Source organism: Podarcis melisellensis (assembly GCF_964234715.1).
Source record: "Podarcis melisellensis genome assembly, chromosome: 4".
Lineage (NCBI taxonomy): Eukaryota > Metazoa > Chordata > Lepidosauria > Squamata > Lacertidae > Podarcis > Podarcis melisellensis.
Genome location: NC_138531.1, coordinates 64973410 through 65000010, shown reverse-complemented (window position 1 = coordinate 65000010; position 26601 = coordinate 64973410). Strand labels below are relative to the sequence as shown.

The 26601-nt window shown below is 40.1% G+C and overlaps 2 protein-coding genes across 10 annotated transcripts in view; both read right to left on the bottom strand.

Annotated features, from left to right (window-relative positions):
- GABRR3 (gamma-aminobutyric acid type A receptor subunit rho3) overlaps positions 1-19076 on the bottom strand; it is a 29995-nt gene extending 10919 nt beyond the window's left edge. The window contains exons 1-7 of one of the 6 annotated variants that reach the window (XM_081908848.1): positions 18432-19076; positions 11967-13587; positions 11662-11829; positions 11320-11562; positions 6100-6212; positions 3203-3270; positions 2084-2307 (exon numbers count right to left, since the gene is read on the bottom strand). In XM_081908848.1, coding sequence (XP_081764974.1) covers positions 2084-2307; positions 3203-3270; positions 6100-6212; positions 11320-11450 — 536 coding nt within the window. In that variant the 5' untranslated portion in view covers positions 11451-11562; positions 11662-11829; positions 11967-13587; positions 18432-19076. Of the gene's footprint in view, positions 1-2083; positions 2308-3202; positions 3271-6099; positions 6213-7636; positions 7727-11319; positions 11830-11966; positions 13588-18431 lie in introns of those variants that run through there. The other 5 variants (XM_081908847.1, XM_081908849.1, XM_081908850.1 and 2 more) reach the window with 5 other exon arrangements.
- A 4695-nt stretch (positions 19077-23771) lies between these two features.
- DCAF6 (DDB1 and CUL4 associated factor 6) overlaps positions 23772-26601 on the bottom strand; it is a 44548-nt gene continuing 41718 nt past the window's right edge. For all 4 annotated transcript variants that reach the window (XM_081908854.1, XM_081908855.1, XM_081908856.1 and 1 more), the window contains 4 exons: positions 25849-26005; positions 25346-25434; positions 24769-24874; positions 23772-24209 (listed from right to left, as the gene is read on the bottom strand). In XM_081908854.1, the coding sequence (XP_081764980.1) occupies positions 24145-24209; positions 24769-24874; positions 25346-25434; positions 25849-26005 (417 nt within the window). In that variant the 3' untranslated portion in view covers positions 23772-24144. The remainder of the gene's footprint in view (positions 24210-24768; positions 24875-25345; positions 25435-25848; positions 26006-26601) is intronic.

Below are 26601 nucleotides of genomic sequence, written 5' to 3'. Positions count from 1 at the left end.
CTTTTGGCAGCAATGGCCGATTCCCCTTCAACAAAAGGAGCTGGTGGGGTGGATCTGGCTCCAGGGATGCATGCTAGAGGAGCTTGTATCCTCAGAACTCAAGTCCCCTGCCTCCCTTCATTATAGTTTCCCTCCCACACTGGCAGAGGGTTAACATCTGTGCTGCCAGGAACATTCTCTGGCAATATGAAGGGACCATACTTGTACAACTCTCACCACTTGGGGTTGAAGTGAGCAGTAGTTATCACTCCTCATTATACTTCTGTAGAGTTGGGGATCTATAGGTAGAAACACTCTCCTACCTTAATCTCTGTTCCTCTCCCCAGTTTCCCACTGTCTTTGGAAACGAAAATAGTTCTACGTACAATAAGCCCACAACTTATGCAGGGGTTACATTCCGGGGATTGTGTCTAAAGCCAAAATTGCATGGCAGTCAAAACCTATTGGGTTCAGTGGTGGGTGGGATTGCCAAAGTCATTTTTTCTCAGAACCCTTTCCACATGTAAAGCAGAATGCACACAAGTGAAATGCATGTAAATTGCAGGCTTACTGTACATTTGTCTATGTACATCATTTTAGTAGTCTTAATCTTTCCATCACCTGAGCATCCCAAACTGCAGTTGTGGTGGAATAATTCACTGAATTGAACCGTATATCTGGTGCTTAATTGACATTATCCAATTTTCATACTAGACAGAATGGGTTTCCATTTGGTGCCATCTTCAGGCTGGGCAGCCTTACAGAATGAGCAGAGTGAAAAGCAGGAGAAAAGTATCTGGGACTACAGCCTGAAATTAAAATCCACTGAACAGACATGCAAGCCCTCACAAGAGCCAGGCAAGTTGTTCATGCAAATACCAAGCCTAACCAAGAAGCCTTTTTTAATCCTTCCCAGAATAAAGAAGCCAATGGCTTCCTTGGGTGTACAAAGCCTGGAGCCCAAGAGGACTTAATTACCAGGTAACCTTCTGGGTTATCGGACCAATTACATTCAAACTTAGGTGAAATATATTGCTTTCTTATATCGCATAGCATCATCATCATCCTGCTTAGGATTTATATAGCGCTTGGGAGTGTTCAAAACACATTATCTCAGTAACATTTACAATAATCCTGTACAGTAAATGAGTATTATTATCCCTAATCTGCAGGGTGGGAGGGTCTGAGGTGAGATTTGAACCACAGGGCTTCCAGATGATATCCTTAGCAGACACTAATCAGCCTTCCCAAACTGGTGTGTTTGAGATGATTTAGATTTCAACATATCTAACCACTGACCATGCTGGCTAGGATTGATAGGAGTTGTAGTCCAAAACACCTGGAGAGCACCAGCTTGGATAATACTGCACAATATGTCTTATGAAATAAAAATATAATCAAAATACCTTGCAGTAATGCAATAATAAATAATTACATAACCATTTAAAATAGCAGGAGAACATGGCAACCAATAACTCAGCAGAGCAGAACAAGCAGTTTAACTCTCAACAGCTTAAAAGGGGGGGGGACCCGGGGGAAATTATTTTTTAAAATTCCCTGCTGTTGAAATGACATCAAAGTGAGCACCAGGCAAGCTTTCCTGGTGAGGGTATTCCATAGACAGGGGGGACAACACTAAAAAGGCTCTTCCTGATTGCCACCACTTTACCTCAGAGGGCAGAGGCAGCTGAAGGACCTCTGTGACTGGATGGACTAAAGTGGGAGAAGACAGGAATAGCAGAAATGGTGCAACAAAAACTGAGCCACCCACGTTTCTGAACCTGTGGCCATGAAGCTCAAACTCAGCACACAGCTGATGAGCAAACTATGCCATGGGCTCTAAGTGCCATGCGAATAAACCTTCAATGCCTATAATTTCTGCAGGGATCACAATGAGCTACCGCAGCGGTAGTCAACACCATGTGCTCCAGATGCTGCTGGACTGCAGCTCCCATTAGTCCCAGCCAGCATGGCAAATAGGGAAGATGGCAGTTATAGTCTAGCAACATCTGGGGGGCAACACTGTCTATCCCTGAGCTAGTGTATCTTCTCACCTTTATGTTTGTTTCCTGCGACTGGAAGATAAGGAGAGCATTGTGCTTACCGTAAGCTAAAGAGCACATTTCCATCTGGGTAGACACGTAACATAACGTTCTCCATAGTTGTGTCATGGATGAAAGATCTTTTGGAATGGACAAAAAATATATCAGGTACCCAGATCTTTTTTATTAGTCTTCCATCAAAAGTCATGCTTCTGTTTCTGGTACTAGGAAATGACAGCCTCTCATCTTTCCAGTAATGTCTGAGGTATAAAGTCATTGTGAAGTCCTTTATATAAAGAAAATAAAGAGGAATATATAAACAATAAACCACATTGTATGTAGTCTGCCATAACACTGCTTTCATGGGCTATTTCCCAAGATTCTAAAGGCAGGAACAGGGGAAAGAGGATGGGAAAGCAAGAAAAAGGAGGGGACTCATGTCTATAGTTAATGTGGGAGGAAGGTCTCTGTGTGTGGGACAGTTTTAGTTCTCTGATGGTGAGGGGGGTGGGAAGAGAAAGGAGGAATTGGGGCAGAGGCATGTGGAACTGAGTGGGAGCAGTGGCGTAGCGTGGGTTGTCAGCACCCGGGGCAAGGCAAGTAATTTCTGCCCCCTAACCCGTGGATTTGCGCCCCCTAACCCTAACCCCCAGATGTTGCGCCCGGTGCGGCCGGCCCCCCCCTGCACCCCCCACGCTACGCCACTGGGTGGGAGGTAGCATTTGGAGGAATGATGGGGAATATGGGAGGTAGGGAGGAAGGTAGATGTGTATGCATGTGTGCAACAGTTTTAGGGCTCTGGTGACAGTGGGCAAGAAAACTTGAGAGAAGGAGAAGTAATTGGTAAGGGGATAGACTGTGTGCAAAGGAGGGTTGCACAAAAGAAGGGTTAAGGCAGAAAAGGGGGTGCAAAGTGGGGCTGCAGAACAGAAGAGAGAAAGAGCTTCAAAAATAAGGTTGGGAAGGTGAGTAGTTTTAGTAGTTGCATGGGATGGGAAGAGGAAACTCCAGTGGAGTATCGCTTGGGGCTGGATTGGCAAGCAAAGTGAGCAAGGGTACATCAATATTTGAAGAGCAGAGTTTGCTTTCTAAAATCTGTGTCTTTTGACATCTGATTTCTAGTCATTTTTGTCAAACTTCTGGATACTAGTACTGCTGTAGAGAAATAATGAAAACCTTACCATGTCAACTTCTGAAATGCTGTCAATACTCTCCACTTGCACATCAATGCCCACTGGTATTGGTGACCCTTGAACATAACAAAGAGAATAAATGTGATCATCAGAGAGTTTAACAGAACCTTCAAAAAGAAAGAAAAGAGAAGTACCAACCATGAAATGGATGTATGTGAATTTTTTTTTATTAAAAAAACCTGCTTTAAATAATTAAAAATAAGTATGCACCTTGTAAAACTCTCTTACAGCAAGATTGTCATTAAAGACCAAACTAGAAGGTATGTGAAACACATATATTTCTTTTGTTAACGAAACCCTGCTCAGAGAGTGGTGGTTCTAAAAGCCATTCAGAAAAGTTTAACCACTTAGTTTAATAAGGTTTTGGCATTGCTTCAGATTTCTCCATTGTTTCAGAGTACATATGGTCTTCTACAATTCACAAATCAAAACTGTGACTTTTCTCTCTCAAAACCTGAAAACAGGGGAGGGGGTCATAGATTTTTCTCCCGCAGGATCCAGAAAGAAGCACTTAAGAGTGTTGCTGGATCAGACCAAAGACCTGTCCAGTAAGGCCTTCTGTTCCCATTGTAGCAAACCAAATGTCTATGGGAAACCTCAAAGAAGAACATGAGTGCTATAGCCTGCTTCCACTTAGGCTCCCCAGCAATTGGTATTTAAAGTCCTGAGGCTTCTGGTCCTGAAAATAGCATCTATGATGTCTAGCAGCCTTATTTGCCATAATTTTTTCCAGTCCTCTTTAACAGCCATTTAAGCTGGTGGCTATCACCATAACTCGTCGCTGTGAATTACAGAAGTTGTGCAATGAGCTGTGACTGTGAAGAAATAGCATCATTTCATGGGTCCATTCAGCTTCATTGCAGGACTCCAGATTCTAATGTTATTATGAGAGGTGAAAAACAAAACAAAAACCCTTCTCTTTCTTCACACCATACATAATTTTATAAATTTCTTCATTTCCTCTCTTACTTGCCTTCTTTTCCTGACTAAAAAGTCCAAATGTTGTTCTTTCCTTCTAGGGGAATTGCTACAACCCTCTGAGCATTTTGGTTGCATTTTTTAATGAAAACGCTAAACATAAAATTGTTTACTGCATCAGTTTCTGTCCTTGCAGGATATCTTTAAAAATCATCAAATGGCTGTGCGGGGTTCAGGATGCCACAATAGTTGTGTTTATGCAAGTATACCATCATTTCGCTTCTGCAGCTACTGCCAGCTAATGGGATCAAGATACCATGTTCCCCATGTCAAATTTTAGAATGTAAACTCCTCAGGGCAGGAACCCGCCCTCTTGCACTCCAGAAAGTGCCATGTGTGCTGATGGCACTCTATAAATAAACAGGCATTTCCTTGAACTTTGGCTTTTCATTTTTTTTAAATTCTAGGAAATCAAGCCTGAATAAAGGTGGAAAGACCAGGAAAGCCTTGCAACAGTAATTCATGTGTTGGTTACTTCAAGACTAGATTACTGCAATGCACTCTATGTGGAGCTTCCCTCATGCTTGATCCAGAAGCTGCTGTTAGTACAAAATGCTGCAGCACGATTGCTGGCAGGAGTGAGGCCTTGTCAGCATATAACACCTGTGCTCAGAGATCTACGCTGGTTGCTGATTTGCTACTGGGCCAAGTTCAATCTAGTACTGTACTATTAGCGTATAAAGCCTGTAACAACTTGGAACCAGTTTACCTACAAGATCACTGTACCCCACATGTGTCCACTCGACTGCCTAGATCAGCAGAACTGGCACCACTACATGTACCACATAATACCCATTCCACATTTGTAAGGACTTGATTGTTTGGTGTGGGAGCACCTGCACTTTGAAACTCCCTGCCTATTGAGATTGAGGAGGCACCTTCACTGTATTCTTTTCAGCGCCTGCTAAAAACATTATTGTTTAGACATGTCTACCCAGATGCTTAGAAAATTGAGGTAATTTTATTCTGTTTTAGTATTTTAACTATTGTATGTTTTAAAGTATGTTTGTGAAGTTTCATTGATTTTATTGTTTTATCTTTTTGTAAACTGCTTTGAGGTTTTGTGTATAAAGTTTTGCAGAAAATATATACAGAAAAAACACATGGGGGAGGAGAATTCAGCACAGTCTTACAATCAATCAATCTTATCTATCTATCATTGATTGATTGATTGATTGATTGATTGTATATGCCATCCTTCATCCAAGGATCAGTGGACACAGATGCTGGATGTGGGGAATGAAATGTAATATACCCTGGATAAAGACTTGGCTGAACTGGCTAAAAGTTTGAACAGCAGCACTCTACCCTGCAACATGTTACCCGCATTGTTACAACAGCCCTGTAAAGTAGGCCTTATTATCAGTAAAATATCACAAAATAGTATGTAACCTTTTGAGTTCGCCATGCTAGATGGTAAAGCAGCAAATGGGGTGGGAGGAAATGGGGGCAGATGTTAGTTGAAGTCTTGGAGTAACACAGAATTGGAGAGGAGGTAACAGACATTCAAATGTGGCCCTTTTGAGTGCTATGTAGGTATTAGCTTGCACCAACACCTGCAGAGAACAATAAAGGTGACAGTGGCTGAATTCCCCATGGCTGTTACCCAGGTCTATCTCCATCTTAGTAAAACACGCAGGTTCCATGGTGAGTGTAAAACAGGAATCAAAAGAAACTAGGCAGTTCTTACTTTAGCAAGGTATTTTTTTTGGAAGATTTGCTAGTGCTAGAAATTAAATAGCAAGTAGTGTTTTATCCCAAGTTGTTTTCAATTTTTGAACCTTGGGGAAGAAGAAATAGAGTTAAAAATACCATTCTCTTTTTAAATGACCTCTTTGGCCCAGGCTCAAGCAGTTTGCTGCATGAGAAAAAACAATTAACAAGTATGAAAAGGCAAATTTACTTACCTCCAAAGCCAGGTCTCATTGCAAAATCATGGTCCTCTATACGGAGAAGCTGCTCAGATTTCATGGGCCGTACTTTGGTGCTGTCAATTTTCCTCATCTTAATTTCTCGTTTGCTACATTAACAACAGATAATTAAATGTATACCCCACCACATGTTGCCAGAGGTTTCTGAGGGTGATCTATATAGGAGTTGCTGTTTTTAAAAATCAACAATTAAAACTGAGTATCACTAAAAGCAGAACAATTCAATCAGAGTGTACCATACTATAACCCCAGAGCAATAGAATGATATAAACAGGTCAGTTTAAAATAACAAGCTGCCTTGTCTTCCAAATGGCTGCTAGAACAATGAATTTCAAGAAGGTATGGGCAGAGCCAGTGAGGTGCTAATTTAGCGTTGCCATATCTTGAAGAGCAAAAAAGAGGACCGTGCGCTGCTGCCAGCCCGAGCCAGGAAAAGAAGTGTGTGAGGCCGCTGTCACCGTATCTCTTTCCTTGGTTTGGGCTGACAGTGGCCACGGCGTGCAGAGCTGCCCAATCTGCCTGAGCTCAAAACCCACCCACTCCAAACCCGGAATTTTCCTTTAAAATGTAAAAACCCACCCAGATGGGCATATTGGCCCCCAAAAGGAGGATATATCCAGGTTTTCCCAGACATACGACAACCCTAGGTGGGGAAAACCCATGTGATCCACTGCCCACATGCAGCTGTTGTTATTACAATGCTCAAATCTGAGAGTGGAAGGGCGGCAACCCTTATCTACTGATTTTAGGGCAAGATTTGGTTACAATTAGGGGGAACCAGGCAAGAGGTCTCTTAAGTTTTATTAATAACTTCACATATGCATACTTTTTTCAATAATTCACTGTCAAGTGTTTCAGATAGCAGCACAGGGAAGTGGCTCCTGTAGAAGTTGTGTGTGTGAGAGAGAGAAAGAGGGAGAGGGAGAGGGAGGAAGGTCGAACAGGCAAACTACAGTGTGGTTCTTCCTTCTATGGTGAGACTGTATCGTGCTGAAGAGGGACTGATTTCAGTAATTCAATTCCCTGGACTGCCCCCCCCCCCAAACAAAAAATGTGGACCGAATTCCTATAAATTGAATGCAGTATTCATCAATTTCATCCACTTCAAGGGATCATTCTGAACATTACTTCAACAGCATGGGAGACACTCCAGGGCAGTGTGGCTACTTCATACACTACTCTGGTAATGCCAGAAGCTCCAGACCATATGGGACATATTCACAAATTTGACTGCTGCCAGTGCTGCCCCATCCTGCAGGTCACTCAAGCAAAGCTGCCTTGGGGAAAATTGCATCTTCTCTGCTTGCACACAGCCCAAGGCATGAAGTTTTGAATGTGGTGTTATATTACAGCTGTATATACAGGTTGATTGTGCATTAGGTTTATTTATTTATCTATTATTCTCTGTTTGTTTGCCTTTAAGCATGACTGGCTATTATTGCCCTTTCTCTGTTGTTGTTTTTATATAAGCTCCTTTCTGAAAGCACCTTTTGTCCATCAGGACCAGTATTACCTATTCTGTCGGTGGTTGCTCAAGGTCTCAGGTACATCAGAAGTACTCCTTTAATGGAATGCCAGAGCCAAGCCAGAGTTTTTTGCTGCCCTGGGCAAAATAAAATATACCCGCCCCCCCCCCTTGTTTCTTCCTGTATGCTAAGCAGTATAATGGCAGCACATTAAGGAAAGCAGCCTTGTTTTCTCACATTCATTTTTAACATCTGTGAATTCATCGCCAATGGTGATCAGAAACCCCTTAGTCAAACCCCATGGAATGCAGCCAATGTCATCTAGAGAATGGACAAAAAGTATTGGCAGTAGCTCTTTCCCCAGGACAAACAGCATTACTGAAACAGGCACCCTGAAATGCTGGCACTCAAGGCAGTTGCCTCGTTCACCTCTATGGTTGGGCCAATCATGGCAACAGACAGGTTTCTGGATCTTTTATACAAAATAATATCAACTGGACATCATTGTGTCTGGAAGAGCCCTTGGAAGAGCCTCTAAATTACTACCTCCACTTTCCTGTCACTTGTGTATTTCCTAGCTTGTCCATATTTTCTGTTAATTTAACTCAGTCACAAAGTCATCGCTAGAGGATTGTGCCCTTAGTGCATATCAATTTGATCACTTGGATTCTATATCCCAAATCTCCGGTGCTAGCTATGTCACATGAGAGCCTTTTAGAGTCACATGCTCAACCCAAAAAAAAAAAAAGGGTCATTCCTGGTCGCACGTAACTGAATGTTAATATAATGAGTACTTAGAAATTGATTTCTTTATTATGGCTCCAACTTACTCTGCAAATCCTGAGTTAAGCGGAGCATTTGGCTTACGTAATCAAGACTGCTGTGGCTCTTTCAGAGGAAAATTGTGAATGATGTGAGAGCTTGAGTTCTCCACTGGAAGTTCTAGGAAATGTTGAGTAACCCATATATACACACAGATGTGTCATAAGCAGCAGACAATGGGCTTCAGGGATGCCACCATGTTGCCCTGCAGCCTTACTTTGAATTAACATTTTGGTTTTAAACTCACAGCTGTGTCTGAAATGAATATGATGGGCAGAGCAATCCTATGGGGCAGGGAGGTGGGGGGACTCCGTGGTGAAGAAACTACCACTTCTTAATCCCTACCAAGTTAAAGCTAGGGGACCTTCTAATCTATCCTTAGATATCCTTAGACCTCTCATTGGTCCCATTGGTTTCTAAGGCTACAGTCTCCCCCCCTTTTGATGCATGTGTCGGGAGAACAGGAGGGCGTTGGATCCTGCTGATCTAAGGCCTCCTATGCACCCCAACATGCACTTTCTATTCGCATACCACAAATTGGAACACAGACAGTGAAAGAGAAATCTTGGCTGCGCTTTCTGCTGCTGCACTAAGGAAACCTCCAGAAACAACTGACTTCATCTGTCTGTGACCTCTGTGAACCAAGAGGGAAGTCTGCAACATCCAGCAGCCCCTCAGTTGCTCACTCAGGGAAGTTAGGATTGCTCCCTAAATAGGATCAAGGGAAAACACTGAGCTTCACTTATAACTGTATGAGTTAGCAGGAACACAGGAAGATGTCTTGCATCAGAAGAGGCTACTTGTTGAGTTAGCCCAGTATTATATACTTGGACTGATAACAGCACTTAAGGGTCTCAGGAGGAGATTGTTCTTGTCACCGGCTACCTAATAATTTTAACTGGGGGTGGCAGGGATTGAACTTTAGATCTTCTGCATGCAAAGCAGATATTCCTGTAACCCCTGAGTTACAGTCTTCCACACAAAGCATTATAGCTGGCATTCTTCAAAAGGATGCCCTGGTTTCCCCACCTAGATGCTTTCCCTCCATAAATATCAGATTATCACTGTTCTAGGGTGGTCCCTAATGTCAAAATGTCAAAAGGTTTGCCTTATTTCAAAATATTCCAGCTCTGTGAAATTGTTGTTTAGTCGGTTAGTCAATGTCCGACTCTACGTGACCCCATGGACCAGAGCACGCCAGGCTCTGTGAAATAAGCATCACCAACTCCACAATATTCCATTGAACAAACACTAACTCCACTGCATTTCCAGAGCTTCCAATGACTTTCATCTTGGCCAGTGGATAGCTCTACTCCATAATGCATGCCTTTAGTTCGTTATTCATAAAAGGTGTGGTGTCCCACATTATACCCTGTTTCAAGATGTTTTGTGCCAGATGTTTTCTGTATCTCATTTTAGATGACCAGGTATGCTGATGACAAAATAATGACAAAGGGTAGACACAGTTATAAGATCCTACACCAAATAATTATGGTGGGAAATATATCCCTAAATAAGACTACATAGGGTTTGCCCAGCTGTGCACCCCCTCATCTGATGCTATTTGCATCTTTTTTAATGTACACATTAAATGCAAAGATGCATTTGTCATCAGGTCTAGCTTGGTCCAAAGTTAAACCTGGTACTGGCCTGCCTTTTAACTGTAGCATCTTCTCCACTGGTAAAAAATCCAAGATAACAGATTCATTTCACAAAATACATTAAATAGCAGTAACCTTTGGGTCTAGAACTAAGCTCTTCACCTCAGGGATCAAGACAAACCCGTGAATTTTAATAAATACATCCACTATTATGTAATCTCTACTTGCATTTACCGTACTTAAAGATTTTCTTCCATTTCAGAAAATGGGGGGGGGGGGGGAACATGTCAAACTATACATGTCTAGTGCCACATGCATAAAGCCTCCCTCTGACTATCAAACAATAAGGTGATTGTCTCCTCCCTCATTTCCCTCTCCCCAGGTGATCAGTATTTATCTGTTCTCCCACCTGCAGCAGGCTTTGGAAGCGGATGCTTGAGGAAGAGAAAAGGAAGCAAGCTATATATAACAACCTACTTCTGAAAATTGTCGACTCTCCCTAGATTGTGGTTTATGAGCACAATCTGTTGGAAACATAATTGAAAAGCTCTATATTTTGTTCTTCCTGCACAAAGCACACAGCTCCCAACCTGAATTATATTTCTTGTGACTAGGATTTGCTTTCATTTTCCTGGATTCTGTGTTCTAAAACTGCAATGTACAGCAAAAGTCTAAGTTCAGGAATTCAACTAGAAACTGAATATAATATATTAACTAGCTTAAAGGCTGGGATTTAGAGATGCTGATAAAATAATTCCACGTATTATAACACAGTTAACTATATTCCAAATGAAAGGCTCCTGTAACATGATTAAAATCAGATTTGAGACTGATTTTTAAAAATCCTAATTATATACTTCCTTTGTTTTTAGAAACAAATAGCTACTACCACTGACATTTAGGGAAACAAATGTAATACAAAAATTATATATAACACTGGCTTAGAACTAAATATGTCATACAGAAAAGAAATAAGCTTTTATAAACAATCACCTTAGCTTTTTAGCATTTTACATCTCTACTTTCCATTTCTGTATTTTTGCACCCAATAATTATTGTATAGTAAACATATAAATCACTATATGCTATATATAGTACCATGCACAATATACATATATGAAATGTAGAAAAGGAAATTTTACTAGCTTAGTTTATATGAATGCATTGTTCTGTTTCTGTTCCTCGATGCACACAAGAACAGTCCTTCCGATCAAACCAAGAGCAAGTCATCTTTGGGATGGCGGCAGACATACAGAGTGTACATAAACAGAACAGCAGCCATGATGCCCAGTGACCATTTTGCTCACCTGTTATGTCTTTTCATGAATGACCTTTGAGGATGGTGGTGGTGGTAATGATGATGATGATCACTGTGACTGATTAAAAGAGAAGTAGGCCATATACAGGTGAGAAGCAACAGTTTAATTGCAAGGATCATGTCTTCAAGTCACAGGAGTAAAACCGATTCAATCAGCCCACATTAGTAAGCTTTCATTCTCCAGTTATTAAGAAACAACATACGATGAAGAGGATGCAAATAATATGAGGCACTGCAATATAGGAGAGGCAAAATCATCCCAGTTTTCATTCTTCTTCGAAGTATCCACTTATTCTTGAAATTTTATAAATCCTTAAAATCCGCATCATACCACATCTTATGGTATTGCTATCCAGAGGCTGCAGTTTTCCTTTTAGGACTCTATTAAGCAAAACAATATATTTAACTTATTCCCATTTTCATCCATTCTTTCGTTGTCTCTGGGTGTGTTCTTAGTCCAGTGTTTTAACACCCACTCACTGTACTCTTCAGTGGAGCTCTTGCACAGACAAAAGAGTGATGTCAAACATTTAATCCCTTTAATCCCACACAGCACCACAAGGAAAAAAAGAGCTTTCATTACCCTATGAAAATCTGTGATTAATGAGAAAAGATCAGAAAATTAAGCTTACTTACCGCATATGCAGAAAATCATTTTCACCCCATCAATAAAAATGCTTAAATTGTGTAAGTAGCATAGATGGCAAAAATTATCTCTGGCTGCATTATACGGTAACAAGCATTTGTCTCGACTGCGAAACTAGATGATGATGAAGTGTTTGTCAATTCATTGGAATCTTGGAGATATTAAGGTAAGTAAAGCAGAGCTGTTGGTTAGATCTAAGAATACACACATGCAAACACACACACTAGTGGTGAAATGTGTGTGGAAATGGTAATTATAGTCCACATCTGAGGACAAATTACAGTTTTCCTGATTAAGTGGTAATAAATTTATGAGAAATTTATGGGGAAGAAGCTGCTGCTTTCAGTTATGATGTACTTTAACCAAAGCATTTTTACAAGTTTTCATTTAGTCAGTAAATCCCAACGTTTGCAGCCAGTCGCATCCTCTGACTCGTACAAATCAGAACTTAGAAGGAGCCAAAGCTCAGTTATAGAGAACACACTGAACGTACAAGGTCCTCAGTGCAGTTCTTGGCGTCTCTAGCATGGGCTGGCAGCAGGGCTGAGAAATACCCTCTTAATGAGATTTTGGAGAGCCGCTACAGGTCAGAAGAAACAGTACTGGGTCAGAAGGGCCAATGACCTGACTAGACAGTTTCATGTTTTCAGCTACATCTGCTGATGCTGTTCAACTGTACTACTTCCTTCTTCACCAAGAGTATTATTTGGTTTTGAAGACAGAGCTTGAAATTTTATTTAAGAACCCTGCTAGGTTAGACCAAATGCATCTAGTCCAGCACCCTGTTGTAATGGAGTCTATGAGCCATGTGGTTAGATGTTACACTTTCTAAACAGAAATGACCATCAAACGCTTATAGAACCTTCCAGTCTACAAAACACTGTGCCTGTCTCAATTGCTTCAAGGTATCCAAACTGGTTTGCTTTCTTTAGTGCATCCAGTGCTAGAATGTTAATGTATCCCTCAGCTAGGATGAACACATGTGCTCTGTTTGAAGGGCTATTTAAAGATAAAGAACCATAAGAAGGGAGAGAAGGGACTTTGAAGCTGTCCATCAACTGCTAGCACTTGGACAGCGGACTGAGCAGGCATGCAGGTCATCTGATTACAGTCTTCCTCATTTTGGTGGCATGTATTATACTTCTTTTTAAAATACAGTGGTTAATTCTCAGTTTGGATCTATGCACAGAAATTAGCACATTCAACCCTCAGTCTGATTCTGTATAGTGTTCTCTTTTTCTAATCTGGGGAGAAAATGGTACCAGAGCAGAACATAATATCAATATAAATCGCCAAAGCAGGTTAATCTTTCTGCTGTAATGATTCCTAAGAGAAGGTTTTTTTGTGTTGACATATAAATGCAACTTAATGGACAATGATTATAATGAGTCAGCCATTGATCGTTCCCCCACTACCCAAATACAAAAATAAAATAAAATTGAACATCTGGCTTTGTGCTACCATTAAAATGTTTTCTTAACTTTATCCCTTCACTTTTCCCTCATGCAAAGCTCATAATGCTTAGCTTTTAAGGATATAACATATTCTGTGGCAGTCCTACAAATGGAAATTATCGACCAAAACATCCGCACTCCTGCGTGGGTGTGGGGGCTGAAACAAAGAATGAAATTAATTCCACAAATGCTTAGATTAATTTGTTGTTTTCTCTAGGATGTGTGGCAGGTGAACAATTTAAAAGTAAACATTTATGTAAATAACTATTCAAATGAGACAAATGCTGAATTGTAGAGATGTGTTATAAGCACAATCTTAATGTCTTACCAGCTCAACTCTCGACAGCAAAAGCTGGTCCAGATAAAAACAGATAGTGAGCATTGGATTCAAATTATTTGCAGGAACTAGATTTTTTGGCCTGGATAGTCCGTTTGGCATTGAACATCTGGTTCCAAATCTGGTTGGAAGCAGGAATTTGTGTTCTGGATTCCATTTCACACAATATGAGGGTTCCCCAGAATCTCATGATAGATGGTAACTGGAGAGTAATGGGCAGAATCCAATTTTCATAGAACTGGTGATAGGCTTGTGCTTGCACAGAAGCATCTAGAACAGACTGTGTGTCCAAACTGTGTGTCGCTACATGTTAGTGTGTCAGCTGCAGTGTGTAGGTGTGTTGTGTGAACGTACCCCATGCTTCTCCCAGGGCTGGAAAGGGGTTAGTAAAACTGAATTACTGTGTCACGCAATGGCGCATGTCTAAAAAGTGTGTTGCCAACATGAAAAGTTTGGAAAGCTCTGCTCTAGAAACTAATGTGAACTAACTGTGATAGTGAAGGAGCTGAATCTTATGCCTACAAAGAATGCAAGTCAAATATAGCTATACCAATAATTCAGGAATACGGTAGATCATCATTCTCATATTCAACTAGCATTAGTTAATTTATCTTAGACAAAGGCCAATAAGGAGAGAACATTGATAGATATGTATAAAATCATGCCTGGTGTGGACACACACGAGGTATCTCTCCCTCTTTCTTGAAGATAATTGAATTAATCGTTCCAGCATTATCTAATGAAGCTGAATGGTAGAGGATTCAGGACAGACTTCTTCACACAATACATGGTTATCGAATTTACTGCTACAATATGTGGTGATGTCTATCTACCAGCCTTAGAAGAATATCTGACAAATTCATGGATGAGTGCTAGTCATAATGGTTACATGCTACATCCAAGATCAAAGGCCTCTGAATATCAGTAGCTGGGAACAACAGCCCTTGTATGTTGTTTGTGGGCTTCTCAGAGCCATTGACCAATGGCTTCAAGTTATAAGAAAGGAGATTCCAACTAAACATCTGACAGTAAGAGCTGTTCAACAGTGGAACTGTCTCCCTCGGGACAGTGGAATGGTCTCCCTCCTTCGTTGGAGATTTTTAAGCAGAGATTGGACGGCCATCTGTCATGCACGCTTTAGCTGAGTTTCATGCATTGCAGGGGGGTTGACTATATTTTTCTAGAAAGTTATGGGGCAAAATGTGTAGGTATTTTTAAAGTGATTTATGTAAAATGAAAGTGAGTGTGGTATGGCTACCTTGCATATTTTTCCTGGTATTGAGGAACATTTCATTTTGCTATTAGGCAGCAATAGCATCACAAATCTGCTTGTAAAATCTGGTGCTTCCAGAACTCTCTGAAATTTGAAATGTGTGCACTTGTCCAAAAAGTTTTTGCAACCCCTGGTCTGTAATACATATCAGTCAGAAAATTTCATTTAATTGTTTATATAATACCATTTATGTACACAGCATTTTGCAAATAACAGTTTGACAGGTCCCTACAGACAAGCAGCATACAATTTTTTTAAAAGAAAGAAAGAAAGCAGAAGACCACTGTTTGGACAGATACATGAATTTTGGTACTTTGGATATCCTACCAATAATGAATTCATTTCCCAAGTTTGAATCCTCATTTTAAAAACAGCTTCCTCCATGCACACAAAAATGCGTTATCAGCAGATTTGGAAGAAACCCCAAGTTGGCAGAAGTTTAAAAAAATCCTTACCAAAAAAACCCTCTTAATTTAGTGAGGGAGGACACCCCAAAACAGCCCAGTTAAAAATGAGCAAGCTTAGGGGTCAAGGGCAGGGAGTGGAGTTTCCTAGAAGAGGGTTTAGTCAGTTTGCTAGAACATTAACAGGAACACTCCCACTGCAACATTTGTTGAAAGCCTCACTAGTACCTTTGCAGTACAAAATGATAAAGTCACAAGTTTTTGAAGATGAGCAGAGGCATTTTTAATTCAGTTGGTGATGTTTCTAAAACTGTAAGACTGGGTTTTGACTTGCTCAGAGCTTCTCATTTTCTTTGAAGTCATAGCAGCTGTGCATTTTCATATAATCAGATATTAGTGCTGAAGTAGGGGGAAATCACATGGGTTGAGCAAGTATTTTGTGAAGCTATTTTGCTTCTAAATCCAAGATGCTTCATCATTCTGCTTTAGCAAGTCCAATCACTGAATTAATTTCATCCCTAAATCCTCTCATTTACTTTCTGCACAAGGCAGCATATCAAGTAAACTGTTTTAAAACAAAGGTAATATTAGGAGGAGATGTAAATCTGATGGTGGCGTGTGAAACTCTACAGCAGCTTATACGCCTTCCTGATCTGAATCCGTAAGGCATTTTTTATTACTGTTAAATAAAAATGAATGGCTTAAGATGGACGGTGCTTGTGAACAGAACATGCCAGATGCAGCTGAAGCTGACAACATAATCTTAGTGTGTTACTAGGGAAACACAAAAATGTATTCCAAATGCCCTCCTCACCCTGCCTAGCTAGACAGTGAATTGAACTTCAGATACTTGTGAGCACACACAAAGACCTTGCTCCCTTTTATTCTGAATTCATTAATCTGCAATAACTACTATCCACCTATTTACAGTCACGTGGACAGCAGCATCAACAGAAATACACACTGACTGAGAGATATTTTAAGAGGTGTTCAACTTTGGCATACTGGATTCCTTTCTGAGCCTCTTATATGCCTGCTTCATCATGGTTTGGTTTGGTCTGAGGAAGTATTGAAGGTTAAAAAAACTGCTTGAGAATTAACAGCTATTTCTTTTATATGAAAACTTGCAATGAAGTAGCGAAAGAAAAGAATTTTAGACTAAGGGGACATATTGATTTCTTGTATTTTCTTGTTATTTAAGTAGTCTAAAATCTCTCAGAGAGGGCAGACAGTGTTCAAAATGTTGGAGGTAGGCTGCAGAACTTAGAGAAATTATAACAACCAGAGAATGTTTAAAGCTTACCTAAAGGTAAAGGTACACTGACCATTAGGTCCAGTCGTGGATGACTCTGGGGCTGCAGCGCTCATCTCGCTCTATAGGCTGAGGGAGCCAGTGTTTGTCCGCAGACAGCTTCCGGGTCATGTGGCCAGCATGACTAAGCCATTTCTGGCAAATCAGAGCAGCACACGGAAATGCCATTTACCTTCCCACTGGAGCGGTACCTATTTATCTACTTGCACTTGACGTGCTTTCGAACTGCTAGGTGGGCAGAAGCTGGGACCGAACAACGGGAGCTCACCCCATCGCGGGGATTCAAACCGCCAACCTTCTGATCGGCAAGCCCTACACAGAGCCAAATTTGTTCTGATTGAAAATTGCTTTGTATCTATCTAGATTTTAGCTGAATAGATGTAATTTTGACTGGACACACAGGCAACATTACAATATGATAACATTGTGTGCCTGATAGATGCTAGCACGGAAAAGCTTAATGAAAGAAGCTTTCCCAGAGGACTGCCAAAAACAACAGCTGATTCCTGATACTAAAGGCGGGGACACACACAAGAAAACATACTACAACAGATTACAAATTACATATACTGTTGTTCAGTAATCCTCTTCTGTGTAGAGTAGGAATGTCTTATTCAATGCATGCAACCAGAAGACCCTACCAGCAGAATACTGATATGCAAAATACGAGAGCTGATCCACAGCACTATCTTCCATATCTGGAAATGTGATTCGTATTTCCAGGGAGTAATAAAGGGATCCCTTGCAGATTAGCAGAGCAAACCTGCAGATTTGTCTCTGAAAGCATTAGGAATTCTTAGTGGTCATGGAATAAGAGGTGATCCTAAATATTAGTAATGGATTAAAAAACAAGAGACAGAAATAAACAGAAAAAATAATAATTACAGTGGGGAGTAATTGTGGAGTTCCTCAAGGATCCAAATTCAGATAAACGGTCTGTTCTGGAATCAGGGTAAACAGTACGGTAGTCATGTTTTTATGAGGCCTATATTATCCAGGATAGCAATATCCAGAAGAGAAGACTGTAAAGATTTCAAAAATATCTCTCAAAACTGATTGACCAAGGGTGAGACCTCACCAACCACTCGGCTACAAGCCCATGGGTCCTAATAGAAATGTGGGAGTGGGAAGCATCGGAAGAGGAGAATCAGTGGCTGGTAGAAAAGTGCTTATTCTCTCCCTATACCAAAGACGTCTCTGCTGTAAATGTCCACCCCCAGCTAGCTGCTAGTTTTGGATCCCAGCCATGGAAAAAGCTATTTAAAAACAAGCTCCAGAAAGCAATTTCAGGAGAGAATCATCAGGCAGGGGAAAGTTTACATTCTCCTAATCCACCTACCAATTCCCATTTGCACAGAAAGGACTACCTGGACTAAGAATTAATTAACCAAAAATTATTATCATAAAGAGACATTAAAGAGCAGTAAGAGACAGAAAAAAGTATCCACTGCTGTTATCCTTGCTGTAGGGAAAAGCAGGCTAAGGACATATAGGGAGCGGAAACTGCCAGGCCTCTGAATTTGGCTTTTAAGGCCGTTTGGGGCAAACCTCACTCATATCATATGATGTCAGGTGGTTGGCTAATGGTGGGCTAACGCCACAGGTTCTCTCAGCCCTGCTGCAAAAGATGAAGTTGTATTCTCAATATGAAGGGGTCAGAGCGGCCCTTACTTACCATTTTGTACTTACTGAAACTGCTTAGCCTTAAGAGCGCTTCTTTGTCCTTTTCACACATGAGGGAAGTGGTTGCTGCTTCCTCAGGAGAATATAGGGTTTTCATATAGGGTTTTTATGGAGATCCAGCATCTCAAGGGGAAAACCTGCCTTTTATTCTGGATAGAAACTATTTAGGCCTACAGCCTCTCCACACAACTAAACAGTCACTTTAAGCACCACCGCAAGTTCTTCCCACACTCCCGTAGGAGGCAGTGGGGCTGCTTGTCCAAGCATTAATCCTCAAGTCACCAAAAGAACTGTTTCCACATTCTTTCACCTTACTAGGCCTCAGTACTGCTAACAGGCTTTTAAAAAAGGCACACTCAAAGGGGGTGGGAAGAAGCCTGTTTGAGAATGAGAAATATTCAGGGGATTAATCCTTCTCCCATAATCCAGTTCTGCCTCCTGTGTTGTGCCCATCTTTAAGTGGGGTGAGGTAGGACTTATTGTATTGCTCAATGAGCATTTTAGGAATATTGTATTGTGTGTCATTTTAAATTTGGCTTATCTGTCTGCATTTTGTTGTTTAATTATAGAACTTATTACTGAGCATTTGGACAGAATACAGCTTGCATGTTTTTCTATCTCCAAAGGTAAATGGACAAGAGAGTGAAGGAAGGTGAGGACAGATGACCTCACCTAGGCCCGAAGTCACCTGCTCAAGAACGAGAACATGTGGCAAGCATGGGGTTTGCTTCCTGAGCAGGTAGCCACTGCACCCCATTGCTGACCTAGCAACAATTGCAGGAAGCAGCTCCCAGCTCCCAAACTTGGGGCAAGCATCAGTGGCCTCAAGAGAGGATAGTGGTCCATTTGGGACAGGCCTGGCGGCTGTCCAAAAACAAACAGGGGGGAATGAAGGGACAAGATACCCAAATCCTGTCTGAAATCACCCCAGGCTTCAATAATCAACCAGGCCTCAAAACTGTCCAAAACTCCTTTTGTCTTCTAAAAATCCAAAACAGCTTTTCTCTGCTCTTCTCTGCTTTTCTCACAAGATGCTGTGGCAAAAGGCAAAATGTTACTTTTAAAGGCTAATGAATAGGCTCTGTTCATAGCAGGCCTGAGAAATGAATCTTATCTCATTCTAGTTGCAACTTCTTGGACATGCTTGGACATGCGGAAACACTCTCACCCCCCCCCTTTCCTGGGAAGGGTGCCAAGAGCCCCAATAGTCCCAAGACAGCTTTCTGATCATGCTCAGAGGAACTCATGGGGCAGGACTCTGGAAGGAGGAGAAAGGAGGAGGGGTCTGGAAGGGGTATATATGCTTGTGCACAGGACTGTGAACTTCGTGCATGCTTTTTGTGACTTATCACACTTGCTCCTTCTACCAGTTCATGGATGGTAGAAATAAAAGCCTTTTCTCCAAAACTATTCCTTGAGTGTCTGTTGACTCCCACTTCCCTTTCCCAGGCGCAATATTTTTCCCACCCGAGGGCAAAGCCTCATAAGGCTACAAGAGAGGAACTGAACTACTGTATCTGTAGCCTGCCCCCCCCCCCAATATTCCTGGCTGTTTTTCATACAGAGGCTGCTTCCTTAAAGTTACAGGCACTCAATTGGCCTCAACCAGAAGTCAGGCATTTAGTGTTGCTGGTCTTACGTACTTCCAGCAGATTCCTGCAGTGAAACATGCTTCCAGTGGAGATTCAGCAGGCATCCTATCAGGTGTCTCTTGAATACTTTTTTATGTTGATAGGCATATATAGCTGTTCAAAAATCTTCTCGATTAGCTAGGCATTTGAATGATTTTGTGCTGTTTTTACGTTTTATTGTTTACACCATCCTGGTATTTTATAAGATTTATACTTTTATAAATAAAGCAGCCATTCCAGTACAGTATACCCAGTTGTGGTATACTGTGGTCCATTGTGTCTGTGTACCTGCTTACAACATGGGCAGTCCCCAGTACATGGTTTATCTTCATACCATTGCCAAACAGTCTTAGCAGCAACTTGTAGTAGTCCAGAAACAAACCTTGATGCAGCGACTAAGGACTTCAAGTGCCCCCCCCCCACTAAGCAACTATATTGTATGAATGGCCCTGTGATGAAGGGGTGGTTTTGAGTTTAATGAAATTCTTACTCTGACCCCTCTTCATACAACTGTATGCATGCCTCACAATCAAAATTCGTGACTGTATATCAAAGGTGGGGATGGCAGCATGCTTTTCTTTGGGTAAGGACCAGTGGTGCAGTCCTGCTCTTCCTTAGCCATAGGTTATTTTATTTCGGACATTTCTGGAAATGTGCTATGAATAACAGAATCCAGGTAAGTAGTTTGTCCCTCAGTTTACAAGATCTCATTAACAATGGATATTCCATGTTCTCTTGTTCTTTGCACCTTTTTCACACATTCACAGTAGACTTCAGATGTTCTTAGAAGTGTACAGAAGCAGAGTAGGAAAAGGACTACTATCTGGCTTTACAGTCACTCCCTAAGCACCTGCCACCCTTTAATTTCAGCTTAGATGTCTACAATGAGGATTTGGGTTGGAAACTTTCCATGAGTGTATATTCCTGCGATGCCTGTCTTTTTGTCAGCAGATTGTGTCATTACATTTTGTGACTGATGACAGAAGAGGAAGCTAACTGTGTGCCTCTGAGGAGCTGGAGAGAAGCCTGGCAGATGAAACCTGTTACTATTCAATATTTCTCGATAAGATCACAAGCTTTTGTTTTTGTTTTAGATTAGATCATCCAAGCCCTGAAGCAGTTAAATTTAATAATGATTAGTTGGGGAAAGTGTGTAAGGTTTAAACATGGCAAACTGCAGTCAATCTAAAACAGAAGTGAAAGCTTCCAAATTTATTGTGGCCACACCAGAGGAGTGCAGAATCCAATGTTGAGTTCAGTGTTGACTGGGGTTTGTTATTGTAGTGCTAGAACCAAAATTTTGTGTCAAACAATATGCCCAAGGGAGAGCATGATGGCCATCTCATTCCCATATAAAACTGCCATTCAAGTATGTTTAGAATCACAGCTAATAACACTAAGTCAAATTATGGCTTAGTGCAAATGAGCAAACATGTAGATTCCTGGAGTGAAGATCACAGGCAGCACTCCTCACTTGGTCTCACTGCTGTTGCACTACCCAGGGCTAAGCCATGGTTTGGTTTAGGCCCAAACCTTAGCTCATGGTTTGTCTCATTCCAGATGAACCACAAGCTATAACCACAAGCTGTAACCAAGATTTGTTCTTGAGTTTACTCCTTTAGTTTAGTAAGACATAATACTAAGCCAAACCACGGGCTTAGACCTGGTAGCGCAGGAGTGGCAGGACCAGGAAAGGAGTGGTGCAATGGCAATTTTTGCTCTGGGAACCCACAAAATGCTTGTTTGCACCAGGCCATGGCTTGGCTCAACATTGCATGCAAAATGGGTCAAAGTTTGATACTCGTTTGGATTTTAAATGGGGCTGCAGTTTACTTAGTAGATGTATTTTTAAAAATTATTGATTTAAAAGGTGTCACCTATTAAAACTAAACTAACTAATCTGATGCTCCTGATTTAATAAAAGTACTAACAAAACTGTAGATGGCAAACACCATCTTAAAAACGGAATTTCCTATTCTCCCCTAGGAAGAAACACCTATTCTAAGATGGTGCCTGTTGTAAGATATCTAATCAAAGTAATAATAATAATTTATAATAATAATTTATTATTTATACCCCGCCCATCTGGCTGGGTTTCCCCAGCCACTCTGGGCGGCTTCCAACAAAAGATTAAAAATACATTAAAAGTATACTTCTTCAGAGCCACTTATTTTTTACCTGAACATTAATTGGCTAAAATTGATATGATTCATCTACAGTGGTACCAGGTTCTCAAACGCCTTGGTTCTCAAATGCTGAAAACCCAGAAGTGTTCCAGTTTTCAAACATTTTTTGGAAGTCGAACATCCGATGCGGCTGTCGGCTATTGTTTCCAGGGCACCTGCACCAAACAGAAGCTGCAACTTGATTTTCAAACATTTCGGAAGTCAAACGGACTTCTGGAAAGGATTAACTTTGGTACTTTTGTTTTTGCTATTTATTTTGTCTTTTTGTTTTTGGGGCTTTTTCAGTTAATTTGTTTTTGTGACTGTGTGGAACCCAATTCAGCTACTGATTTATTGATTGTACAACTGTGGAAATAGATAAAAGCCCCCCACCCAATCCAAACAGTGACTATCATCAGTGCAGCTAACAATTTTTTTTTTAAATTATCTACAATACTGTCTTATTTATTTTATAGTACAGTACATTGATTACTGCTTTCATTTTATGAATCAATGGTCTCGTTAGATAGTAAAATTCATGTTAAATTGCTGTTTTAGAGGTTGTTTTTAAAAGTCTGGAACAGATTAAATCCATTTTGCATTCCTTTCTATGGAGAAAGCGCACCTTGGTTTTGGAACGCTTTGGTTTTGGAACAGACTTCTGGAATGGATTAAGTCTGATAACCAAGTACCACTGTATTACTATTAATCAAATGATAGCCCTTGTTATAAATTTTTAGCAACATCATAGTCAGAAAATGAAGTTTTTCTAAGCTGATGAACAGAAGCTGCTGTGGTAACTTGCTCTAAGATGTAGGATTTTAGGACAACTTTTTAGACTGAAAACTGCACAAATTAATTGTAGATGTACAGAATTAAGGTGGCTGGATAGTAACTCTTAATAAGTCTCCATTTCCAATAGCTACTATTCCGAAATAAGTAAATTTTGCAAAAACACTTAAGTGGTTTTAATTAGGAATTAGGTAGGAGGAAACCCAACTAGAAGGGTGGGGTATATTCTTCTTCTTCTTCTTCTTCTTCTTCTTCTTCTTCTTCTTCTTCTTATTATTATTATTATTATTATTATTATTATTAAGTGTCTTATTCTTATCATCACCCACTGCTTTATTATTAGCATCAAGATACAGTACCATCAATTTAGCCCATTTTTTCCAACAGACTTTGATCCAGAAGGCTACATGGCTGGATCTGTGCACACAGTCGAGTATTGCAACAGCAGTCTTCTGTGATGTATGACAAGCTGCTTTTTATCAGAGCTTCCAAAGCAATTCAGAAACTATATAGTCACACACTCCTAAAATGAAACATTTAACTTTAGCACATAAAATAAAAGTTCTGACTTAAATGTCTTTTAAGAAGGCAGAATAAGTTTCTAGTCAACTTACAAGTTATGTAAGTCTCCAAACCCCAATAGGATTCTGTGGGGAAGGGTGGAAACTGAAATTTCTGTAGTCAGTAGAGAATGTGATGTGTCGATTTCCTCACATAGTGGTCAGAAAAATACAAACACAAATGTAAAACAACCACATCTTTTAATAGAAAGCAACAAACATGCAAATAGCAGGTATAGAAATTTATTTGAACCAATGTTTTCACTATAAGGTAAGTTATTTTAAAACACTGATCCAAGCTCCCATGTTTGCAAGTTAAGGGAAAATATTGCACTTTGCATTTTCTAGCACCCCTCATACACTGCAAAACATTTTAAAAATATTTTGCTTATTTTACTTGCACACTTTTGCAAGTCATGCACACATTCATTCAAAATCAAAACGTTAGGTTACTCAAAAGCAAAACCTTAAAATTGCACTAAAGCTTTGTAAGGAAAAATATAATTCATGACTTATACAAATTTCATGACGTCTAGGTGCTTTCAGAGAAGAGCCAATTACTCTTCATCTTCGTTTTCATTCTCTTGGCCAGATCCTTCAGACCTGTCTCCTTCCAGCCGGTCTGTAAAATATGGGAGTAATTGTTAAATGACTGAAGCAATTTGAAAGCCATTTTTCCAATTCAGAAAACAAAATGACATTTTGTTCAACCACTGTCCAGGGTCTAGTGATGAATGAAGTAGAAATGCTTAAGGTTTACTGAACATATATACTCCCTTTTACAAATATGATGGAAACACAGTAGGGAAAAAAAATATGAATAGCTGCTAAAAATTCTGATTCAGATAATATTCCACTTGTGACCAAGTGAAGATGCCCAGGCATCAGGATGGTGCCTGATGTCTCCACCACCTGGGGATTCTTGGATCTTGCTTGTTTTCACACACTGACAACACATCCTTTAGAAGTCTATCCATGATATTTTATCTGCACAATCAGAACGAATTTCAGGAACCAAAAAGTCGTATTGAAAAATACAACTTTTGAGCCGTCTGGCCCCAAAATGGCAACTAGTTGAAATGAAACACCTCACATAAGAAATCTAGTCAAAAGTGATTTCTGGTCTGTGACCGTAATAAATCAATTCATTCAGTTAAAAAGTGTCTGTAGAATCTTCCTACCTGCTCTTATATGGTTCAAAGATGCCAACATCCTTAGCATAAAAGAAGCTGGAACAGTGATTGTGTTTCTGGTTTCTTCCAACATTAATTCATTTCGAGTTATAACCTAGGGTAGGGGTAAAGAGGAAGTGAAATAGTCACTGAGCAAGAATTTAACAGAGCAGATTTAGAAAATAAGGCTTGTTGTGTATATTTATGTGCCACTATTATATAAGCATCTGACATAAACACTGTATCAGTATTTACCAAAGACTTCTCTTTATATATATGTTTCACTGGTGCACACAACTCTTTACCAATTTGAGGCTATTCACGATCAGTTCACTTCTGTAACAGAATTTACTATGTTTCGAGCCATGTTGCATGTACCATAGAATCTAGTTCCATGTTCCAAAAACAATGACACATCTCCCACTGTGAACTGGTCTTTTTATGGCAATATATCTATGAAATTATTGTTTTCTTATAAGTTACAAATTGGTATTAGTGGTGCACAGAAAGTATTAACAAGCAACATCAATATTGTCAGGAAAGAAAATTCTGGAAAGAGGAGTGTTGCTGCAGAATATCATCTTACCTCGTCAGCAAGTTTCCGATTAAAAATTTTGGATTCTTCTAGCGGGGACCAGATTTTTATATCATAATCAATACCTGATGAGGCTAGAACTAAAACAATTTAATAATATATTAAGTAGCCATTATTTTACATTTGCAAATACAAATAATATTTGGTCGTTAGCACACTTTGTTGCAACTCCCCGTCTCGTCCCAATTTCTTATAAGGGTTTCACTTTTAAATTCACTCTTATGTTCCAATTAGAACTTCTATTCCCTAGGGAGCATTCACATGTGCATAATTTGCAACATGTGGGCAATGATCTGAAACAGACTATGAGGATAACTTTAAGACAAGATTTCTCATTAGTATCCACTTCACAAATTAGCTAAGGTCCTTCAGACTGCAAACTATTGAAAATAACCTATCATTTTGGTAGAACATGGATGAAGCCAAGTGTTTTCAAGGGCTTCCCTACAAGCTATGCATATGCCTGTAAATTAGAGAGAGAGAAACAATCTTACTTGGGTCAAATGGATGTGGCTGCAGACAGTTCACCACGTGGTTATCTGCTTCCAGCAGCATCAAGTGTTCAGCAGTATGCCGATCCCAGATGAAGATATGGCCACAATCTGAACCACTCATAACAAAGTTAGAACCCCAAAAATTGGCTTCTTTTATCTGTATAGAAAAAAATTGGGGGGGGGGGACAAAACATTTCATTATGGTTAGTATGCACAGCTGCGAGACATTCTAATTCACTTTCAAAGTTGTATACAGGCTGTATTCATACACAACACTAAACTATGGTTCAGTGTCATATGAACATGCCTCAGACTTCACAACTCCTCTCCTTTCCTTTCCTTTCCTTTCCTTTCCTTTCCTTTCCTGACATGGCTATGCGCAATTGCTTCCATCTTTAACAAACAGCAATTTAGCATTAAGTTTGAATGCAGGCAAACTGAAATAAGCCAACTTAAACTGTGGGTTGATTTATCTTAGCAGGGAAATATCTTAGCAGGCAAACTGAAATAAGCCAACTTAAACTGTGGGTTGATTTATCTTAGCAGGGGCAGAACTGTGCCCATTACTTTTAAATAAAGATGTTTTTAAAAAAATAATAGTTTGTTTCAAATGATACTATCCATTTAAAAGGTGCCCCAAGGCCCTACATAGTACCTATAGCTAATATACGTACTACATACAATATATATACCTATACAATGTTTAAAGTATCTATTTAGAAGAGACCCTAAGCAGCACTAAATAGAAGGGAC